Source organism: Carassius carassius, chromosome 36 (genome assembly GCF_963082965.1).
Source record: "Carassius carassius chromosome 36, fCarCar2.1, whole genome shotgun sequence".
NCBI classification, from domain to species: domain Eukaryota; kingdom Metazoa; phylum Chordata; class Actinopteri; order Cypriniformes; family Cyprinidae; genus Carassius; species Carassius carassius.
Window position 1 is genome coordinate 4288064 of NC_081790.1, and position 23551 is coordinate 4311614.

Sequence of the window (23551 nt, forward strand, 5' to 3'; positions counted from 1 at the left end):
AGTGCTGTGGTGATGTTTTTTTTTATTTTATTTTTTATTTTCTTGCATGTTTTTGTGTGTGCGTGTATATATATAAAACAGAAAACTCTTCTTTTAACAATAAAAAAAATTGTGCATTCCAATTAATCTCAGTCAAACTGCAGTTTTTATTTTGATCAGATTAAAAATAACAAAAAATAAAGATAACTAACACAATAAAAAGCAATAAAAACATAACATAATAAAAAAGCATGATTTTTGAAAATGTTACAAGATTTTTATAAACATTTATAATGTGCATTGTTTATAAATGTTATCACAATAAATATAATATTTAATACTATATATTATTATATATATTTATATTTATATATATTTAAATATATATATTTAATATATTATATATATTTAATATTTAATGTTAATTATTTAATAAATTAATTTGTCTAAATATTTGTAAATATATTTATAAATATTTATATTTATATATTTAATGTTTATGTAGGTAATGTTTATATATACATACATTAGATATGTTAAATATAATGTCCATTATTTAAAAATATTTAGACATTTATCAATTCTTTATAAATATTATCTTTATTGTGGTATTACTCTCACTGTACCATGGTACTGGCACCATGATATAATTGTGATTAATATTAAACTTTGGTATAATTGTATACTTTTTCAGCAGTTAGTGCGGTTACTGCCCCCTACTGGACATTTACTTTGTAAACATCACAGTTTGGGAAAGGATATTGATGTGTGAGTGGGAAAAAACTCATACCAGGATGTAGAGGCTTTCATTTTTGTGTGCTTTTTGTCAATAACACAAATTCTTTTTTTATTATAAGCTGTTTGCATTGCTCAAATCTCCTCCTTTGGAGCATATTATGTTGACAAGGTTGGATTTGGGGTGTGTTTGGTGGATACTGCTTTTGTCTTTGTGTAACCTTTGATTCTGTATGTGTGTACAGTATTGTTCTGTGTGTTTGAAGACAAATTGAAGCGGTATTATTGATATAATTCAGTAATACGGTGCATTTGGTTTGATCTCTGCAGTTCATCCCTATGCCCGTCCTATACGGCGTGTTCCTCTACATGGGTGTTGCTTCTCTCAATGGCGTCCAGGTGAGTTCATGCAGCTCAGCGAGTGTCATGTTACTGTTCAGCAGAAAGAGACCCTAATCTTCCGGACTACCTGATCTCCGCTGGAGCCTGGGAACCCGACCGATTCCAGAACATGATCTGAGTTCAGGAAAGTCGGGATAAATCAGGCGTATACAGGTGTAGAATGCCTGGACAAATCAAGAGCACTTCAAGACAGATTTGTGCATCAAAATGTGTTTAAATAATGGAGCTTGCTGTTAAACCATGATGCATAAGTCATCCGAACCTTTTTACATCTTTCTAAGCAAAAATAATCTATATTTTTTCATGTAAATATTATATTTTTATTATATTAGTTGATCTTATTTATTTTATTATTAATATTAACTTATTTATTTTACATTTTTGTGACTTTTTTAATGTATTTTGTATATAATAAATATTCAAAAATATAACATTTTGTTTTTTAAGTAGAATACATATAATATATTTTAAAACGGTTATTTTAAGTAGTTTTATTTGTATTTATTAATTAAAATATAAAAACACAAATATAATTTAAATAGTGTGTATATATATATATATATATATATATACACAAAAAATGTTAATATTTAAAATGATCTTATTTAAATATATATTATGCAATATATATATTCTATTTAAAAAAGTGTATAAAAATATCCCATATATTTATACATTTTTTTGTAAATAGAATACATATATTGCATAATATATATTTAAATAAGATCATTTTAAACATTCACATTTTTAGTTATCATTTTATATATATATATATTTTTTTTTTTCATATATTACATTATATACAGAATGTTTTTATTTACTTGTTTATTTATTACATTTTATATTTTTATATAGAAAATATTATATATCAATGAAATATACTTATCTGAGATCATTTTATATTTAATTTTCAATTTCCAATTTTTTTTGGTGACAACAGGATATCTGCCTCTGAATGAACTATGAATAAATATTTTTTTGTGTGCGTCTGTAGTTTATGGATCGTCTCCAGCTCTTGTTGATGCCTGCAAAACACCAACCAGATCTGATCTACCTGAGACACGTACCGCTCAGACGGGTTCACTTGTTCACCTTCATACAGGTGTGTGTGTGTGTGTGTGTGTGTGTGTGTGTGTGTGCTCTACAGGGCTCAGATCTATAGCTTCAGTGCTGTATATGCATGATGAATGTGTGTGTGTCTGTTCACAGGTGCTGTGTTTGGCTCTGCTGTGGGTGCTGAAGTCAACAGTAGCAGCCATCATATTTCCTGTGATGGTGAGTCAAAATACACTCAGTTTCACTGCAAACAAAACTGGTTTATAATTTATACTTTTTAGCATTAAAAGGCCTTTAGTATGAATTAGGTTGGGGTTAGCATGTCTTTTTGCTATGAAATCTTTAAAAAAATGTATGACATAAACATAATAACTTTCATATCTTTATTAGTGCCCGAGCACCGGTGGCCTAATCCGCAACCTAACAGGAAGTCTATTATTTTTAATTTCCTGTATGATTTTTGTGCAGTTTTGCAATTTTTAGGCCTCGTACTTTCACAAACTTTAATCAGATCATCTTCAAATTTGCTGAGTGTAATCATAAGGCCTTTGCGATGCTAAATTGTGAAGATCTTGAGATTTCGTCAAAGAGCGTGTCCCTGGCGGGCTGATAAAATTTGATGTTTCACCTTGAACCAGGAAGTTGCTATAACTCGGACAATATCCAGTCTGCCCCAATCTCCACATGTTTGATATGTGTATTGTCCTGAACACATATCCATGCCCATATTCAGTTATAGTCATAGCGCCACCTGCTGGCAACAGAAAGTGACATGTTTAAAACTGTTATGGACTCCTAGCAACAAGCGTCAGCAAGTGTTAAATAGGCTAGCAACAAGCTACAAATGAGCTCAAACATTCTAGCAACACTTAACTAAGTGATAAAGCATGTCAATATTCAGTTATAATAATCATAGTGCCAACTGCTGGCAACAGGAAATGACTTGTTTTACACTAACTTAAACATGCAATGTCTGATCTGCCCCGAAATCATACACTTTATATAAGTAGCGTAATACTTTATATCAATTTAATACTCTATACTTTTATAAAGATCTCACTTACGTCTTTTAGAATTTCATCTTTGTTTTTGACCACATAAAAGCCAAAAACTGCATCAAATTGCATTGAGCCTCTGAATAAAACTGAGCTGTTTTTTCTTTATCAAAAAAAAAAAAGAGCATCATATTCTCACTATATCATACAATATGAGCCTGATGCATCAAATATAACAATCTCTTATTTTATCTTATTAAAACTTCTATAAACTGTTCCATTTCCATAAATAAATAAATTAACCCTATACAGGATTAATCTTCACACATCTGAGATCCCTTTCTGTTCTTTTCCAGATTCTTGCGTTGGTCGCGGTGAGAAAGGCCATGGATTATGTGTTCTCGCAGCACGATCTCAGTTACCTGGATGACGTCATGCCCGAGAAAGACAAGAAGAAGAAAGAGGACGAGAAAAAGAAGAAGAAAAAGAAAGGCAGCATCGACAGCGACATGAACGACGTGAGTCTCTCTCAGTGTTTGTCAGAAACGAGTGCTTCAGTGAAGCTGCAGTGGTAAGAATGTCCCACCCCTGCGTTTACAGTCGGATTTTCCAGCCAATGAGAACATTCCCAGCATAAAGATCTCCATGGAGGCCATGGAACAGGAGCCAGTGCTGGGGGAGAAGCCCTCAGACCGTGAGTAAACACGCAGGGGCTCCAGCCGTCACTCTGTCCTCTTACTAACAATTTAATAATGGCCTCTCCCTCGATCCTCTCTTCCGGCTGTCGTCACATGCTCCTTCAGAAAACAGCTCTGAATCCCGTCTCTCTCTTTGTTTATGCTGTTGCTTGGTTTCCTGGTCTGTGTGGATCAATAACAGATAACACACCCTTAATCACTGTGTATTAATAAAGTCAACATGCAATCAAATTGACCTTATTTACTCTTCTAATACATGTTCCTGGTCTTTTTGTGCGTGATTCATTGCAAATTCCCTTTTTGCACTTATTTCTCAATCTCTCCAAGCACCTGGATATATTTTGCTCTATAGAGATGGGAATTATGTGGAATTTAACGATTAATGATTTCAGGTCCGTGACGGATGCACTGACGATCTCTTTTGTTAATTATTATGGGAGAAACAATGCTCATTGTTAAAAAAACAATTCCTATCCACGACCTTCAGACGCCCCTTGAGTAGTAATTTATTTTACAAAAATTTTTTTTTTTTATTATTCAAAAAGTATATAAATGCTGTTCTTTTGAACTTTCTATTTATCAAAGAATCCTAAAATTTGTTTTATTAGTTTCCACAAAAATATGAAGCAGCACAACTGTTTTCAACATTGATAATATTAATAAATGTTTCTTGAGCAGCAAATCAGCATGTAGAATGATTTCTGAAGCGTCACTGGAGAAATTATGCTTAAAATTCAGCTTTGATCACAGAAATAAATAACATTTTTACATATAATTCAAATAGAAAACCGTTATTTTAAATTATAAAAATATTTCACGATATTGCTAATTTTACTGTATTTTTTATTTAATAAATGCAGCCTTGGTGAGCAGAAGAGATTCCTTCAAAAACATGAAAAAGATGTACCAACTCCAAGATCACAAAATGATGTTTTAATCTCAAGAAAACCCTGAATCATCGTTTTTATTTAATATCCTGTTTCATTTGCAAGTGTCAGATTATAGAAGTAAACTGGGTTGCAAATACAGTCTCATGTTGATTTTAACCTGCATTTCCTGTTCTTTACTACCTCTTTTAATTCTAACCACTAACCAATAAAGTCTTCTTTTCAGCTGCATCAGAACAGCTTTATGTTAGCCCTCTATGATTTGACAATCTGCCATGTGTATGTATGTATATTAACAGCACATGTGTTTGTTTCTCAAAGGAAAGCCCATGTCCCTCCTCACTCCCTACTGATGGAAAGCACTTTTTCCTTTCCAAGACTGTGTCAAGGTAAATGAGCTTGTGTGCACATGCATGTCTATAATTATCCAGCTTAGATCAACATGAAGTGCATGCTTGCTCAGGCATGTGCTTAGTGCTGGTCAAGCTGATGGAACCATGCTAACTTTAGACTTAATTTTGGTCAATTCACTGTAATGCATTGGCAGACCAATCGGTTAGCATTATAATGCTGTGTGTTTTTGTAATCATATCTAACAGCTCTCTCTTTCACTTTCTCCTAGTCAGGATTTAAACCCCTTTAAGAATATGGTGCCTCAGATAAGAGTCGATTTGGACCCCGACAACAACAAATTCTTCTGGAAAACTCCAGCCTCCGAAACGTCTCTTTAAACACTCCTGAACACACTTTCACAAATACACTTTTAGATCCAGAGGATGTTTTGGCCAGTCAGCAAAAGAAAAAACGTTGCTAGAATGTTTCTTTTTAAAGTCCAAAAAAAAAAAAAAAGACGAATGTTATTTCTACACTACAACCAATAACTCTTTACCAAAGAATTTTTAAAAACTTGCTTTAATATTTTTTGCTCCTTTTGTATGTCCTTCTGACGTTTTGGTAGCATTACTGTTGGAAAGTTGAAAAAAAAAGTATTTTTAGGTTCTGGGTCCAGACTGATATATTATTTTTTTTCAATAATTTTTTAACTTTTATAACGTTATTATTTTTTTAAACAAAAAGCATGCCAGAATCATGTTATAATCAGTCTTAATAACGTAGAAAATATTAATGTATGAAACAAAACAAATTTGAGGTTTGAGTTTTCTTTTAAATTACTGCACTTCATTCAAATGAGCACATTCGATCAAATTTTCTAAAAATATAAATGAACAAATTCCCTTTTCTATGGAAGTCACAGAATACAAAAATTATTTCTCAATTCTTTTCTTTTTTTATAGATCACAATTCCGAATGTTATTCTTAGAATTCTGAGTTTTTATCTGACAATTCTGAGAAAAAAAGTCAGAATTGTGAGATTTAAACAGAATTGCAAGAACAAATTAGATTTGTGAGATAAAAGGCCACAATTACCAGTTGTGTAAACAGGCTTAAATAGTTTTTGTTGATGCTTTTAGTATGTTTTATTTTCTCTCCGAAAACTCAAACCTTTAGTCTTTTAGAAGTGTATTTAAGCGTATATATTATTACTAAACCGCTGTAACTATTCATCCCAATAAGGGAAACTGCAGTTTTAAAGACATTTTTTTTTCCTGTTCTTATAAAGACACTTAAAGTGGGAAACACTGACAATGAATATGATGTTCTAGTTCTACCTCTTATAATGGACTGTAGGTGCCAGGCACTCTGTGTTTGAGTGAAGCATTTCTCTATGCAGCATGGAACGGATGTCAACGGCAATCTTAAAGTCACGTGACTGGAAGAGCGGGAACTGTGTTTGACGCCTCTTGACTAAAATCACACCTTTTGTGAACTCCAGATCTGTTTCTTTGATCATAAATGACAATCCATAACAGGGCAGATACTTTCAATGTGATTGTGTTCAATGTATTTACTATGAAGCAGATGATTTGTGGTGATTTTATTATCTGGATATTTTTATTGTACCTTTATTGTTTTCAAAAAAAGAAGCAATGCTGTAGATAGCGACGTCTTTTATACTGAGATGAAACGTTGAGGGGTGTAATGACTCAATAAATGAGATTTAATGTGGAACAGCAATATGCAATGTATGTGGGAACTTAAATACTGCCATTAAGACAGATCACTTTCACTTATGATCAGCACAAGGATATTTCAGTGGGCAAATCTAATGTAGAATATTTTTTAAACATCAACAACATATATATCTATCTATATATAAACTCCAAGTCAGTGTTTGTACATAGATCTGTTTATCATCATCATCACCTCTGATCAATAATGTCTTCCATTTCTTTTGATTGTATTGCATTGCCTGTGCATTTTCAAGGACTGAACTGTTTTAGCCAGATGCATATAGTGTGAAATCATTTCTTTTAGATGCTGTTTTTTTAAAACCTAAAATTGAGACGCATTTACTGTCCTTAACTCTCTTGTGAAAGCTGTCTTACTCTCTGATTATGACGCTACAGGCAATAATGAGATTAACAGTTGATGTTCTGTAAAAGGGAATCACTCTGTAGCACTGTGAGGCGATGGGCAAATTAAAGCAATTATTAAACCACTTTCTGGTCGTGTGATGCATTCAAATGAGCTTTTATGTGTTGGATGTATACTTCACTACATAAATGTATTTTAAAACACTTATCCCCAACTACTTAACTAAAGGTAAAAATAAACCTTTCCGATTCTCTCTCTGAGGTCAAAAAGTGCTGCAGGCCAAAGCCAAACGGCTCTACATAACAAAACCTGAAATGGGAATCTGGGTCTAATCTGGATAAAAGCCCAGAGGCACTGTGTTCTAGTCCTTGTAATCTCTCATCTTCAAGTCATTCCTCAGAACTGGAATGATCTCCTTCGTTGCCTGTCTGAATACATAAAACTGCTTTCTCCTTTCTTGCACTTTTCTGACACAATCTTGACATCTAGCCTCCTCATAATCGTTTTACGCACATGTTGCACCGAGATAAACCGTGTTTACATGCGGATAAACGGCAGAATGACTGGTCATTATCTAAATTGCTCAGATCACCGCACAAGCATCTCCCAAGAAGATAACCAGAGCTGAAACTCACATATTTTCCATTTCAGTAATTCAGGATCTCATCACGGGAATGGATTTAGCGCATAAGGAAGCTAAAAGGCCTTAATGTCATCACATGCTTAGACAACTTTAATACGGAGTGGTTATTAGTTACTTTGATCATCTCTGTGGCATTTCTCACAGATTTCACCTTCTCTGTCGTGTGCTGGGATGTAAGCAAACGCATGTCTGCTCTGTTAACCCAAGGGTCACTGTATAGCAAAGAGTAAGACCTCTGGGATCGAGCCTTCAAATGAGCTTTAATGTGTTGGATCAGTCATAGATTCTTTATTACACATAATTGATGTAAAGACACTCTATTTTCTATTATTTAAAGGACAAAAACCTACAGATGCTTAGAGAAAATGCCTAATAGTGATTCCAACCCTAAACAAGGCCAATTTTTATGGCCTTATATTTACATTTTCCTTTCATTTACCAGCATTGACCACTATGCCACAACACCCCTTGATGATAAAGGTTACCCTCTGTGTATTTTTTAAAATGTGGAATCAATTGTTTATAAGTCGATTAAAAGTGAGACATAATATTTCATTAGCTTTATAATTAACTTTTATTAGGTTCCTAACACCATTAAGACTTTACAAAACAGTAAAGTAGCTCTTTACCATAATTCAGCTCTCTAAAAAATATAGGCCATTATCAGTAAGTCATGCAAAATATTTCATTCCATTAGCTAATAAAAATTAATTTAACAAATTTCAGCTTTATTTTTGAAGTTATATGACATTTAACACAATATTTTTACTATATTCGAAGGTGAAAAGAACAGTCAATTTTATCATATGTAAGCTCTTTGAACGCTGTAAATACAGTTTTGCAGCTTTAAATACAATTAGCAATGAAGTAGATTAACCCAGCCTAATTAACATTTAAATGTTGTAAATTAATTTCACAAACAGTTAAAAATATTTTTAAGAGCATTAGAATTTTAGTAGGGCCTATTTATATGATGAATACGACAGTCAATCGTGATGTGGGTCTTCAGGCATCAGAGGAGCATCCTCTGTCTTTTTGTGTCATCTTCTGGCCATTTAGCAGAATTACAGGAGAGATTCTCAATCCTGCTTCAAATCATGTTTTTTTTTCTTCAGTTCTCTCTCCAGAAGCAAAGCAGAGAACCCTGAGAGCCTTCATTTTACCCTTTGCTTCCTGATTGTCAATATTATTATACATAAATGTTAATTAAATTTAATTGTGTCATAAGACATTTGCTAAAATTAAATTTAAATGTTTTTTAAATGCAATGAAACATTCAATTAGTTAAATTTAAAATAAAAATAAATAAATAAATGTATGCATTTAGCAGATGCTTTTATCCAAAGCGACTTACAGTGCATTCAGGCTAACATTTTTTACCTAATATGACAAAAAAAATTCTTCCAGTCTGAATGTTTTAATATGCTGTGATAATTTCCTAAATTATTATTGCTTAGGGATAAATTAAATGACATTAAAAATAAACACAAAACTATAAAGCTCAATCAAACTTGATAGCGGAGTTGATTTATAAGTGACGAGAACATTTATTTTTCTCTTGTCCAGTCACATTAAAGTTCTGGCAGGATCTTTACAGCTGGCTAAATATTGATATCAACACTGGTATTCCATCAATAAATTTGTTTCAGGTTTTGGTTTTTGCTGATAGATGGTCTTTCGAAAAATATGTCATTGATGTTAAACATTATTATCACAATGGGTAAATATCATATACATAAAAGTAAGTGGAATAACAGTAAACCCTCTTTAAACTGCTTTAAAAATGAATGTCATAAATACTTAGAATCTTTGAAACTCTTATCCAAAGATAATCAATACCACGAAGATCTGTATAAAACCATGTATGAGTCTCTTTCCTTTTAAGACTGGTAAAAAAATGTGCCTTTTTTTTTTTTTTGCAACCCCCTGAAATGTTTAAAGTATTTTTGTTTTGTTTATTGTTATTGTATGTAGTGATATATCTGTATATATATACACAGTCATTTATGTATGATGGAGATGTGACTGGAATAGTGTATATTTTGTCATATGCAAGCTATTGTTTCCCATTTGAGTTTGTAAATTGATATTGTTCTAATAAAAAAAAAAAAAAAAAAAAAATTATAAGTGACGCTTTTATATCCAGCTCTATCCAGTAGGTGGCGGTGTTGCGTCATTATAAGTGAGAGCGCGCATGCGCAGTACGAGCTGTGCGCTGGCTCTTGCAGACAGCTGACACGCGAGAAGCATTTTGCAGCACTGCATGGCAACCCAGAGAAATGCAGTTTTTTAACATGCAGCTGTGCACCGCGCCGTCTTTCTCTCAAGCCATTAACACGCAGCCTGGTTGAAATAGTGCTCTGAATCGACAGCTAACTGGAAATGTTACGGATACTCAACTAACCGCTCTGCAGCTTCTTGATTTTTTAATCCTCCTTGAATTCCTCGAATCACAAATCATATTTGAATTCTCTTTTTAATCGAATGCGCCAAATTGTTATCACTCGCGCTGGCAATAGTAAACAGTACTGAAATCTTTACGGTGAGAAGGAAGGAGGCGTGACAGGAAAACCCCCTAAATTAGGAGCTGCTTCCTGCTGTCTCTGGGTCACCATGCTGCGCTTGTTCCGCGTGCTGGAGCGTGTACGCGCGTGTAGCGAGGTTCCCGCGCACAACCGACTCTGGACCAAAGTCACCGAGCTGTCAGTGAGACTCTCCAGCACCAAAGCTGCTCCGCGGCTCCGAAGAATGGACTACCAGGTAACGCAGACTTCGTCCATAAGTTAACATGTACTGGATGTATGGAAATTATTACCAATAATTGTTGAGTTTGTGCGTTTTGTTTGCACTTTTTTGGGGGGCTCAGCTAAAATAGCGCGGTAAATCCAGCGCACGCGGCTGATTCATAACATCAGCCGTTAATTTAAAATCAAAGGGCGGCAATTTTTTCCGCGTAATGAGCTCAGGGCGAGAGTGCGTTCCATTGAAGTCAATACATATTCTTATGGCAAGCCGTATAGACATTCATCTACATATACGTTTAGTCTTTTAGCAGACGCTTTTGTCCAAAGCGACTTACAAATCGCGGACAATAGAAACCGTCTAAAACAACAAAAAGCAATGATATATAAGTGCTATAACAAGTCTCACTTAGCTTAAACGCAGTACACGTAGCAAGTGCTTTTAAATAATATAAGAAATAAAAAGACAACAGAATAGAAAAAGAATAAAGCAAGCTAGAGTTACCAGAGGCCTTTTTTATAATTGTATAATAAATTAAAAGAAAATAGATAGAACACAAAGATTAGAAAGGTAGTTAGTTATCTATAACGAACCTTCTATTAACAACATTTTATTTATGCGATGCAACTTATTTCTTTGCTTCTAGTCACTGGTAATAACAAGCAACTGGTAACAAAAGGCAAGTTGATACAAATAACAAATTAGTAGAAAGTTGTCACTGTTTGGATAGCAAAGAAATTAGTACTAGGATTTTATTCATTAGTCTTGCAGTTATTTCTCAATTAGCCTTTCGCCGGCCCCTCCGCCAAAACGGCCATTGTCCAATCACACATCATAGCAACCGTTACTATGTGAGGCAGTTCCGACAAACTTTGACTCCAAGCAAGATGGTGAAGCGGTGCGCCCACGGCGTTTGTAAATCGGACACTAGAATAGAGCTGTAATCGGGCCTTAAAAGTTAGGCCCGACAGGACCCGGGCCCGACAGATTTCGGCCCGAACCAGACAAGTACATTTTGATTGACAGCTTTTTAAAAGCCCGAACCCGTTTACAGCCCAACATTAGGCCTATTCAAATGTACGAACGCACACAGCTCTTTTGCCTTTTGTCAAGAATGAGTCATTTATACATGTTTTAACATAATTTATACATGACTAACATAATAGGCCACTTGGAAGTTTGAACAAAGAAATAAGTCCTCTGTGACATCTTAACATCTCAGAACTCTAAATAGCCCTAGGTATAGACTCATTTAGCCTATAAATAGGCCAACGCACCAATAAAAATGAGTCTTTCTTAAAAAAATTTAATTAAGATAATTTCTAAATTAAGATGGGTATTTGGCAATAATGAAATTAATTAAAATAAAGACTTATTTGCTTCGCCATAGCAGCTGAAATTTAATAAAAGAATAATGCCAACATTGGCCTATATAGGCTAGCCTATATGTCTACATTATGCATTTAAGACTCAATTAGTATTTAGTTATCATTTTTAAAACCTTTACTCACCAAGATAATACTAAAAATAGCTACTCGCAATAGACAATAATAGACCATAACATATAAAAGAGAACTTTCCCAGCAGTGCAAGAGCATGACTGGTACACAAGGCTGTGCTGGTTGCATTTGAGGTACAGGTCATGGTGTTTCTTAGATTTCGTTTTTTTTCCCTCCACGGCATACTGTAACCCCTTTTGCCTCGATCTGGAGGATATCGCGGAGGTATTACTCCAAAAAATGTCACTGACACGCACGGGTATACCTCTTCCCATCATGGCAATCTGTCGCGCTGGTCGTGTTTGACCATTTGTTTGTCGGAAGTAGCAACAGTAACTAAGCGGGGCGGGGCTCGGCGAAAGGCTAATTGGATTATTTACTTATGTTTTACAAGAATTAACATAAAAATAGATACTAGTAATAGCAATAGCTGTCAAAACGGCTTGCCATATATTCTGCTTACTTTCATAAAACCATGTGCTCAGGCAGCCATAACTGAGGATTAACTTATGTGTGTGTAGAAAACATCCAGTTATGGTAGACTCTTGTATCCCTTGTGTTTGTTTATCAGATAAATAGGTAAAGATTGATACAGTAGATGTAAAATCTGACATGTAAAATTATTAGTCAGTGTCACAAAAAGATTTATTGGTAGAATTGTTAACATTTGGAATATTGACAAAATGCTGAATTTATTCCTTTAAGGTTAAAACTGTAGGAGATTATATTAATTATTATATTATATTATATTTGAAATATAGGACATGAAGAGAAATCAAAAAGACGGTAAAATAACAATTACTGAATGCGTTGCTTATATATTTTATGTAATATGTACATGGTATAGTAGTAGAATAGTATGCTTTTTTAAGAACATGAAAGTATTGTAATTCGTGCTGTCAAAGATTAATCAAATCCAAAATAAGTGTTAGTTTACCATTTTTAATGAATATAAATATAAACATGTCAATGTATGTAAATATTTTCAAAATATATCCTGAACATGTATGTATTTATAAATACATAAGAAATATACACAGTACACCCACATATTATGGAAACAGAAACTTCTATTTTGCATGTGATTAATTGTTTGTCAGCACTAATTGTAATATTCACGTTTATTAAACTACTTGCATATCTTAGATTTTTTTTTTTAGAGGTTTCCCCAGATTTGTTATGGTGTCAGGATTTGCCTACTCATATGTCACTAGTCAAGGAGGTTTTATTTTGTTAATATATGCGATTATATTTTGCCTCGTTTGATTCATCAGATCACTTTTACCAACCAACCAAAACATTAAGCAATAAAAACATATTAGGATTTTATTTGACAGTTGTAATTTGATTGTACTGTATAAACCAGATATTCTGGCTAAACATTGACTTACTATTATGAAAGAGTTCAGAAGTTCAGGTTTTGTTAGTAAAGCAAGAATAAAGCCTCATTCTGTAGGGGCTAAATCTTCACATGGACATCTGGCTATCCTCTGAATATCAGCTCAAAATTACACTTGTATAGCAAGTTATATGATAGTTTATAACATGATAGTTTTGTGAGCTCCAGAGCTGTTGTCTGAGATGGCATGAAATCTTTGAGATCCTGTAGCATTATGAATGTGTTTCAGGATGCGGTTTGCACCCTCAACACCCTCCAGACGAACGCCAGCGCGCTGGAGCAGGTGAAGAGAGAGAGAGGTCATCCTCAGCTCCAGCTGCAGGCCATGAGAGGCTTCCTCCAGCGGGCAGGACTCAAGGTATCAGCTTCACAACACTAAAACACTCATGATTGGAGTGAATGGTATCGCCAACATCCTTATATGACTGTAGGAGTGCTTTTATATCACACTAACTGCATTAATGATATTTGTGCATCATTAATCCTTGGCTGATTAAGAGATTTAATTGACAGCTTAGTGAGTGGATAATATACAATTTCTGTGAATTAGGACAACATTGTGTAAAAAATATTTAAATACCAGCATTAAATGCATCAATAAATGCCAGTGTGCCATCAAATCAAATCATCAAATCTCTGTAAGCATATGCTTTAGCCTTTGTGCATTTTTGTGTATAATGTGTCACTGACTATTTTGGGAAAATTAAATACATTACAAATTAAATAGAATTTTTTTTTTTCATTTTTGTTAAATTATATCTTTTTATTTGCAACTTGATGGACACAAAGCAACAGATGAGAGTCATAAAAGTCTTTTTCCTTATTTTGACTTGTTGAAACATGTTCCAGTTTTTATTTTAGTTACAAAATTAATAGTAAATAATATTTTCCAGATTTATTATGATTTAGCCTTTGTATATTTTTGGAGCTTAAATAACTAAGTGGGAATGCCTACATCCAGATCCAGTGAATTGAATTATTTACAAATGAAGGGGACTTAATTTTATTTTTTCAAAAAAAAATTTTTTTTTAATTGAGTAAGATGGCACATAAAAACACTTCACATTATTTATTTATAAAAACAAGAGACTCATAAATATAAATGACACATTATTTAAACAGTATAATGCTTATAATAGTAAAACTATTATAAAATACATTTAAAGCCATTATAGTCAATATCTGCTTAACTGTGACCGCTCATTGGAAGCCAAAAACAACTAAACTCTGCTTCATATCGTGAATCGTATCTTTACTTGTTGAAACATGTTCACATCCATATTTTAATTGGAATATGTTTTCTAAATAACCATTCACAATGTGCTTATGTGTCCTGTTTGTCCTCAGGTAGATGAACTTGATCGTCTAAATATTATTCATGTAACTGGAACGAAAGGAAAGGTAAACCTGTTCACCTTTCAGTAAAAATTTCCATCAAGTTATAAAAGTGCAACAAAATGCTGAAAGTATATATATTTTTTTAGGGTTCAACATGTGCCTTTACAGAACAGATTTTGAGAAACTATGGCTTCCGGACTGGATTCTACAGGTATTATAACCAGTCATAATAATTCAGTGTTTGGAGATAAACATGTTTACAGTCATTCTTTAGTGATTGTGGGTGCAGCAGGGTTTTAAATCTGTGTAAGTGTTGCATAACTCCACTGTTTATTCATGCATGCACATGTATGAACTTTGCTTGATCTGTCCACTCAAATAAACCAGTTCTTTGAGGAGAAAGTAAAGCTATGTGCCGTGTCAGTATTACCGTGTGAATGACGTAATCAGTCTGTCCTAGGTTTTGTTGAACTTTAGCTCAAACTTAATGATTTACAGTACATAATAGGGCTGCACGATATTGGGAAAAAATGACATTGCGATATTTTATTTTTCTGCGATATATATTGCGATATTTTTTCTTACAAACAAAAATGGGGTGAGCACACTTACATTCTCATTTTAAATGATTTAAACATCGACACCATCGTGTCAATTGATTAATATGCTTGAGGGAGAGAGAGCAAGACAGCGCTCGTGTTGTTTGAAAACGGCTCGCTCTCTCTCGGTCTCTCTCTCTCTCTCAATTCAATTCATATTGCTTTATTGGCATGACATACAAAGGTACATATTGCCAAAGCATTGTACATAGCAGAATAGAAACAAACAAAACAAAAATACATATATATTCATAAGAAACAAAAAATACATGCAAAATAAATCCATATACATTTCTATAAACATTGATGGTACTTCTAATGTACTCTCTCTGTCTCTCTCTCACGCGCTCTCTCTCTCTGTCTCTCTCACGCGCGCTCTCTCTCCCTGTCTCTCTCGCGCGCGCTCTCTCTCTCTCGCGCACGCTCCCTCTCCCTGTCTCTCGCGCGCGCTCTCTCTCTCTCTGTCTCTCTCGCGCGTGCTCTCTCTCTCTCTGTCTCTCTCGCTCTCTCTGTCTCTCTCGCGCGCGCTCTCTCTCCCTGTCTCTCTTGCGCTCTCTGTCTCTCTCGCGCTCCCTCTCTCTCTCTCTGTCTCTCTCGCGCGCGCTCTGTCTCTCTCTCTCTCTGTCTCTCTAGCTCTCTGTCTCTCTCGCGCGCGCTCTCTCTCCCTGTCTCTCTCTCTCTCTCTCTCTGTCTCTCTCGCGCGCGCGCTCTCTCTCTCTCTGTCTCTCTCGCTCTCTCTGTCTCTCTCTCGCGCGCGCTCTCTCTCCCTGTCTATCTCGCGCTCTCTCTCTCTCTCGCGCTCCCTCTCTCTCTGCCCTGTTAAACTTGCATGTGGTTTTCAGTCCTGTCAATTATAAACTTTCACTCTATGATGGTTAAGCTGTGCAATTAATCCGCGAATCGTCAAGGGCAGGGGAGTAGCTGGCCCGTACAGTTAATGAATAACGGATCAACTACGACAGCCTACATCGCACATCCTGCGATGTGACTATCGTGGATTCGTACATCGCGATATCGATGCTTAAACGACACATCGTGCAGCCCTAGTACATAATCACCAACTGTTGTTCACAGTGAAACCTTTAAGGCCTTAAACAAACACTGTAGTAAAGTCGTTACATTGACTGTGTTCTCTTTATTGTGTAGCTTGATTTGTGTGATGTTTGTTTTCTGCAATCTCTCTTTAGTTCACCTCATTTGGTACAAGTGAGAGAGCGAATCAGAATCAACGGGCAGCCAATAGGAAAAGAGCTTTTCACCAAATACTTCTGGCAGGTGTATTGTCGACTGGAGGAGACAAAGGTGAGACGGACTGTGTTTTTAAGACAGTATGTAATGTAGGCATTCTCTAACATTCACCAATTAAACTTCTTCCTACGTTGTTTATATACCAGACAGTTTTTGAAAACGGATGGTAAAAAACGGTTGAGTCATGAATAGTGTTGTCAAAAGACCCGGTACTTCGGTACCAAGTCGGTACTAAAAAAATGAAAATGTCACGGTACCAGGTTTCTTTAAGTACCGGTGGTACCGAGGACCCGTTCAAACCCGGTTCTGGATGCCATACAGCGCTATGATTTCCGCGAAGCAGAAAACGCGGACGGAATCTCAAAATCCAGTCATGAAAATGAAACTTAAATTTTAATATGGACAGTCACGGAATTTGTCAAAGTTAGCATAAATTAATCAAATTAGATTTTACTCGCCAGTGTGTGTGTGTTCGAGGCTATTATAAGATTGGCGCAGATATATTTTCACTCGCTGAACACTGACTGAGCGCTTCAGAGTTCTCTCTACATCAAGCGATCTGTACTTTTCAATTCATCTCAATGGACGCACAGTACAACTGTATTTGCCTCTTTTACTGTCTATGGTATTTGCCAAGCTGTAAACTCTGTGTGAAGGAGCACGACTCGCCGTCGCTTTGCTAATAGCTCTGTTTCTCACACATGCAAAGAGAGAGAGCGAGAGTCTTACCACGCTGAATCGACATGCTACATGTAAACTATATTCTTCGTTGTCTTCTACTGTCAAAATAATGTAGTTCATTTAGAATTATTCATATTTTCGAACAAGCAGTAGATATGCCGGTTTCTCCGGTAGTGGGCGGAGCTAATGCGCAAATGTCAATTTCATTGGCTGGCGCTCATCTTTTACCGTCCCTGTTTTGATTTCAGCAAATCAGTTCGACCGAACGCAGACAACGTGATTAATATTCATGAACCCAGCAGCTCATCAATCCATAGTGCATTGTATATTGTTAGTATGGTAGTAGAATTAGTAGTATTATTATCTTTTAATAATAATTATTATGATCTATTACTATTTTTTTTTTACAGAAACCCTCAATGAACAAAAATATGTTAAGCATCACCACCATTCTTAATTTCAGATAAATGACAAATATGCATTCATTACAAATTCATTTTTACATAAAGGCATTGTGCTAGAAATATTACTATTATTTTGTAAAATGTATGTGATACTGCTACTACTGTTAATTAAAAATTAATCACACAATATTTCTTCCATGTTTTAATTTTAATAGCAAATCCCCTTTATTTACCAAAAAAATAAAATGTTTAAATTTCATAAACAGTAAACAAGTTTCACCCAAATTTAAATTGTCTTTTAATTTTTCATAATTATATTACTTGTAGAAGAACTTTAAACACAATTGTAAATAAGTATAAAGAATGGCATTGGTTTTATTTTTAGTGATTAAAAAGTTTTTAGTTTTTTTTAATTATCATATTTTTGTGTTTTGCTTTGGTACCGAAATTGGTACCAAGAACCGTGGATTTTCACTGGTATCGGTACCGAATACTGAAACACTAGTCATGAATTATGATGGTAACATATGTAACATATGATGATAGTGTGAAATGTTAATACATGAAAATATGAATGTATTCAGATCACAATCACTATTGTGATCAGCTAACCTCCACATATCAATAATTGCAAATTTAGTTTAATGAATGATTTTCATGCAAGAAACCTTCAAGGAAAAAATATAATTAAACAAAATTTGCAAGATTTACTTGTGCATGTGTGAAGAAGTGGTAGCTTTAAACAATGATCTAGTTCTTGAGTTTTATGCTTTAGTTCCTATGAAAGCAGTGCATGTTTCCTGCTGGCTGCTCTGTTACATTCGCATCTGTTCCATGTTAACCGTGTTAAGTGTAAATGCGAGGCGTCTGGTCATGTAATTGCATAATCTCGACAGCGTGTCAATCATGTGAGGAAAGAACCGAACCCAAAATGTTTCTTTGAAAATCTGCATTCATGTATCCTTTAAATGGCAGTGTACAGCTGTGATATTAGTGATTTTTAAAGGCTTTCTTTGTCCTAACGTTGGTGTTTAACTTTTCAGGATGCACATTGTGGCAGCATGCCTGCTTATTTCCGCTTTCTCACCATCTTGGCCTTTCACATCTTTCTGCAGGAGAAGGTGAGCAACATTACTGAACTGTGTTTTATCTGTAATCATTTTATAACAACAGTTGAGCCTGATCAACATATTTAATAGTGATTAATCTACTGCTGGCTTTTTATTACTCCGTTATCATCTTATCAGCGGTGTCAAAGTTGAATTATTTTGTCTCCGGCATCCTTGTCCTTTATTATAAATGCTTATGGTTATTGTTCTTCACCTGATTTCTGTGTACGTCTCTGCCTCTGTGCAGGTTGATTTGGCTGTCTTTGAGGTTGGGATCGGTGGAGCGTATGACTGCACTAATATCATCAGGTATCACAGCACACTTCTGCTTTGTCTCTTTCCCTTCTGCTTCAGTGTAGCATGTCTAATACTATCTTTGTGCTGCTCTAGTCTAGTGTGAACTCCATTTAATCTCCATTCATTTGGCTTTTCATATTTCAAGCATGACACATTCCTGTCGAATCAGCCAATCATTGATCGGCATTCTTCATGAGTGTCATTGATCCTATCCTATCAGTAATAATCCTGACTGACAATATGAACCGTGAAAATAAAGAAATTTTATATGATCTTATGCTCAAGAACACCTAATAATGACAGCTTCTCTTTATTCAAAAACACCTTTGCTTTAGTTGCACACACAATCTTTCTAAAGCGTTAAAGGAATAGTTCACACAAAAATGACAATTTGATGAACAGGGACTCACCGTCCGAGACGTAGAAGGGTTTAAAGAAGTTGAGGATTTCATCACTTGCTCACCAGTGGGGTTAATGGGTGCCGCCCGAATGAGAGTCCAAACAGCTGATAAAAACATCACAATAATCCACACGACTCCAGTCCATCAGATAATGTCTTGAATTGAAAAGCTGTGTGTTTGTAAGAAACAAATACATGCAAGCCTAATGCAAACCTGAAATACAGACCCAGTTCATACAAGTTGAATCATTTATGTAAAATCTTTCATATGTGTTTTACCATTTAGTGTGGTAATAATTTGTAATCATTAAAGTACTACAAAATGAATCCTACAAACCCTGTATTAATAACCGGAAGGTTGTGGAGGGTTGAAATGACACTGTTAAAGGTGATGTGTATAATATCTAAGATTTTTCAAGATCACAACTATCCAGGTGGATTTTTTTTTTTTTTTAGTTGAAACTTATTTTGTGATTACGTTTGGTGCTGCTTATGGGACAGAAATGATACGCTTCATTATAAAAGTGATTGAGGTTTAATTTATTAAAATGTTTTTCCTAGGCGTCCCTGGGTGTGTGGCGTCTCCTCTTTAGGCATAGATCACACCAGCATACTGGGAGACACCATTGAGAAAATTGCCTGGCAGAAAGGAGGGATTTTTAAGGTGATTATTTGTGGCTCTTGTGTGAAAAAGAATCAAAAACCTTGCACGTAAAGAGGATTTTCAGTGAATGTGTTTATTGCAGCCAGGAGTTCCTGCATTCACGGTCAAACAGCCTGATGGGCCGATGAAGGTGCTTCAAGAGAGAGCAGAAGAAATCGGGGTGAGGAATACAAACATGCACTAAAGTCACAATTCAGATGGCAGACAATGTTCTCACATTGTTCTCTGTTTCTCTCTCAGTGTTCGTTATCAGTGTGTCCTGATCTGGAGGAGTATCAGAGCGAGGGTTCACTCCGGTTGGGTTTAGCCGGTCATCATCAGCGCAGTAATGCTTCTCTGGCTCTACAGCTCTCTCACACCTGGCTGCAGAGACACTTCCTCCCAGGTGCGTGTTTCTGACTGTTTGTGTGTTTGTTCACATACCTCTGATTGTGTTTTTAATCAGCTGTTTGTTCCTCAGATCCTGTGTCATCATCTTCAGTGGAGTTCAATGGTGTGAGTCCAGCTCAAGCCTTTCAGCCCAGTCCTGCAATGATAAAAGGTCTGGAAAAACACACTATACATCTTTTTTTTTTTTTAAACCTAGTGAACTGCTCTGATCTGTGCTGCCTACATGGGCAGAAATGAGCAACAGACAGGGATGTTATTGCTGCATTTTAAAATGTATTTCATGCAAAAATTCCTTTTCAGATATGTTATTAAAATGACCACTTTTGAGACTTGAACTTGCAGCCTTTTGGTTACTTGTCCTGATGTTTAATCACTAAAATTACTAAATCACAGTCTTGGAAACGTCAAAGTGCATTCAGCAGTTGTAGGTAATATATATGATGTTTTCACAGGTCTTGCAGAGACTGAGTGGCCTGGGCGCAATCAAACACTAAAACACGGTCCTGTGACGTACTTCCTGGATGGAGCTCATACCACACGCAGCATGCAGGCCTGTGTCCGCTGGTTCAATGAGATCGCACCACAACATGAGAGAAATGCAGGGTGAGAAGGCCTTCCTCTTTTACTCTGACAGTAGAACATGGTGTTATTAAAGGGATAGTTCACCCCAAATAAAAATTCTCCCATTAATTATGCACCCTAGTATCTTTCCAAACAAAGACCTTCGTTCATCTTCAGAACACAAATTAAGATATTTTTGATCAAATCCGAGAGCTCTCTGACCCTCACATAGACAGCAAGGGAACTACCACGATCAAGGCACAGAAATATAGCAAGGACATCGGTAAAATAGTCCATTTGACATCAGAATTGTTTTATTTTTATTAATTCATTATTTTTGTTTTCTTTGTGCACAAAAAGTATTGTCATAGCTTCATAACATCACGGTTGAATCACTGATGTCACATGGACTATTTTAACGATGTCTTTACTACCTTTCTGGTATGTTAACTTTTCAGTCGCGTCCTGTCAATGCAGGGTCAGAGAGCTGTCGGATTTAATTAAAAATATCTTAATTTGTTTTCAGAAGATGGTACAACATGAAGGTGAGTAATTAATGTCAGAGTTTTTGGGTGAGCTATCCCTTTACCGCAAGGTTTTAAATGAATACTTTGTAGGTTATTTTAGATAAAAGCATCTGCTTGATGCAACTGTGTAAATGTAAATAAGAACCAAAACGATCTGTCTTTCTAAAATGTGATTGTAACTTTAAAACTGAAAGTTATAAACGCAAATCTAAAGATGTTGTAGAAACTGGAGAATACAGAAAGACAGTGTTTAATTTGTGTTTAATGCTCTGTGTGTTTGTAGGGGTTCAGTGGTGAGTGTGCTCTTATTCAACGCTACAGGAGAGAGAGACTGTGCTGCTATGCTCAAACTGCTCGTAGTGAGTTATTTCACAGTTTTTAATCTTATTAATCTGCACTAAGCCAATCAGACTCATGTTTGTTTGTATTAATAGCATTCTAACACTTGTTCTTTGTTGTAGCCCTGTCTTTTTGATTTCGCCGTGTTCTGTCCAAACATCACAGAAGCCATAGCGACCTGTAATGCAGGTAAGAGACGCTTCCCGCCGTCATCCTGTGTCAGAGATCCAGACGCAGAAGATGATATGAGATCTAGTCAATCAATAAGAGGTGATGATAGATGTTTTGAGTGGTTCAGGACCACATTTTTTGGTGATCCCAGTTTTAAGATGTCTTAAGTGTGCTGAACCTGGCAACATTTTATGGATGAATTTAACTTTTAGAATGAAGATCAATGAAGGCTTTTTAGAGTTTGCCTTTATAGATGTATTGGCCAGAATATACAGCAAAATCAGGCTATCCGGAAAAAATTGCAATGAGATAGAGATCCTTGAGAGAACTCCCTTGTGCTGTTATGTTGAGTTTTTGTGAGATTCCTGATCATTTTACATGAAGATTGTTTCAGATAAATGACTTGCATTACGAGAATGCTGCATTACAAGTAGGTTTATTTCCATTTTGTATTTTAATAACACACTCTGTCCTTCAGACCAACAGAACTTTAACGTTTCTGTGGAGAACATGCTCACACGTTGCCTGGACAACCAGCAGAGCTGGCGCATTCTGAATGGCCAGGGGGAGAAACCAGAGGCGGAGCTTCTGATCGGAGGCGGTTTGCCATTGGTGGCAGAAAGACACAGCCACACACTGGTGTTTCCCTGCATCCTCAGCGCTCTGCAGTGGATCAGTCAGGGAAGGGACTCGGTACTCTCAGACCCAAACAAATGTGACATACCCGTTAAACCTAGCATAAACGCCAAAGCCGCTCCGCTACGAGAGGCTGTGAACATACACGTCCTCATCACAGGTAGTTTACACCTGGTGGGAGGGGCTTTAAAACACCTGGACCCTGCTTTAAACTCATAATGTACATATGCGTGTGTCTGCAGTGCCAGACATCCAGCCAAACACAGCGAGTGTGCCACCCAGTGCCTGAACCCTCTGTCCCAGCACTCATAGGAGTAGTTCACCCAAAAAAGTTTACTCGCCCTCAGACCATTTAAGATGTAGATGAATTTGTTCCTTCATCAGAACAGATTTAAAGAAATTCATCACTTGCTCACCAATGGATCATCTGTAGTGAATGGGTGCCAGCAGAATGAGAGTCCAAACCGCTGATAAAAACATCACAATAATGCCGCTAACACAGTTAACGTCTTGTGAGGGGAAAAAGTTGGATGTTTGTGAGAAAATTCATCATGAAGGTTTTTTGACTGAAACAACTTTTGAAAAGTAGATAGCAGTATTATGGACCCATATTTTAACTGAAATCAAAGGTTTAAAGCAAAAATGTCTTTATTATGGTGGATTTGTTTCTTATAATCATGCATCTTTTTCTTCACAAGATGTTAACTGATGGACTG

General features: G+C 35.7%; 2 protein-coding genes across 7 annotated transcripts in view; both read left to right on the forward strand.

Annotated features, from left to right (window-relative positions):
• Positions 1 to 6017, forward strand: part of LOC132116959 (electrogenic sodium bicarbonate cotransporter 1-like) — a 46127-nt gene extending 40110 nt beyond the window's left edge. For 2 of the 5 annotated variants that reach the window (XM_059525879.1, XM_059525882.1), the window contains 7 exons: positions 1045 to 1113; positions 2111 to 2218; positions 2326 to 2391; positions 3524 to 3685; positions 3768 to 3861; positions 5074 to 5141; positions 5375 to 6017. In XM_059525879.1, the coding sequence (XP_059381862.1) occupies positions 1045 to 1113; positions 2111 to 2218; positions 2326 to 2391; positions 3524 to 3685; positions 3768 to 3861; positions 5074 to 5105 (531 nt within the window). In that variant the 3' untranslated portion in view covers positions 5106 to 5141; positions 5375 to 6017. The remainder of the gene's footprint in view (positions 1 to 1044; positions 1114 to 2110; positions 2219 to 2325; positions 2392 to 3523; positions 3686 to 3767; positions 3862 to 5073; positions 5142 to 5374) is intronic. The other 3 variants (XM_059525880.1, XM_059525881.1, XM_059525878.1) reach the window with 3 other exon arrangements.
• A 3991-nt stretch (positions 6018 to 10008) lies between these two features.
• fpgs (folylpolyglutamate synthase) lies at positions 10009 to 23314 on the forward strand. Of its 2 annotated transcripts, none has more exons than XM_059525883.1 (15): positions 10009 to 10591; positions 13701 to 13829; positions 14819 to 14872; positions 14956 to 15020; positions 16596 to 16710; positions 18785 to 18862; positions 19098 to 19159; positions 20109 to 20211; positions 20294 to 20371; positions 20452 to 20596; positions 20672 to 20752; positions 21054 to 21204; positions 21973 to 22048; positions 22151 to 22298; positions 22678 to 23314. In XM_059525883.1, the coding sequence occupies exons 1-15, from the start codon at positions 10445 to 10447 to the stop codon at positions 23052 to 23054; spliced, it is 1809 nt and encodes a 602-aa protein (XP_059381866.1). In that variant the 5' UTR covers positions 10009 to 10444; the 3' UTR covers positions 23055 to 23314. The 2 variants fall into 2 exon arrangements, with proteins under 2 accessions (XP_059381866.1, XP_059381867.1); XM_059525884.1 differs by having other exon boundaries at positions 10012 to 10591; positions 22151 to 22217.
• Positions 23315 to 23551: the final 237 nt, after the last annotated feature.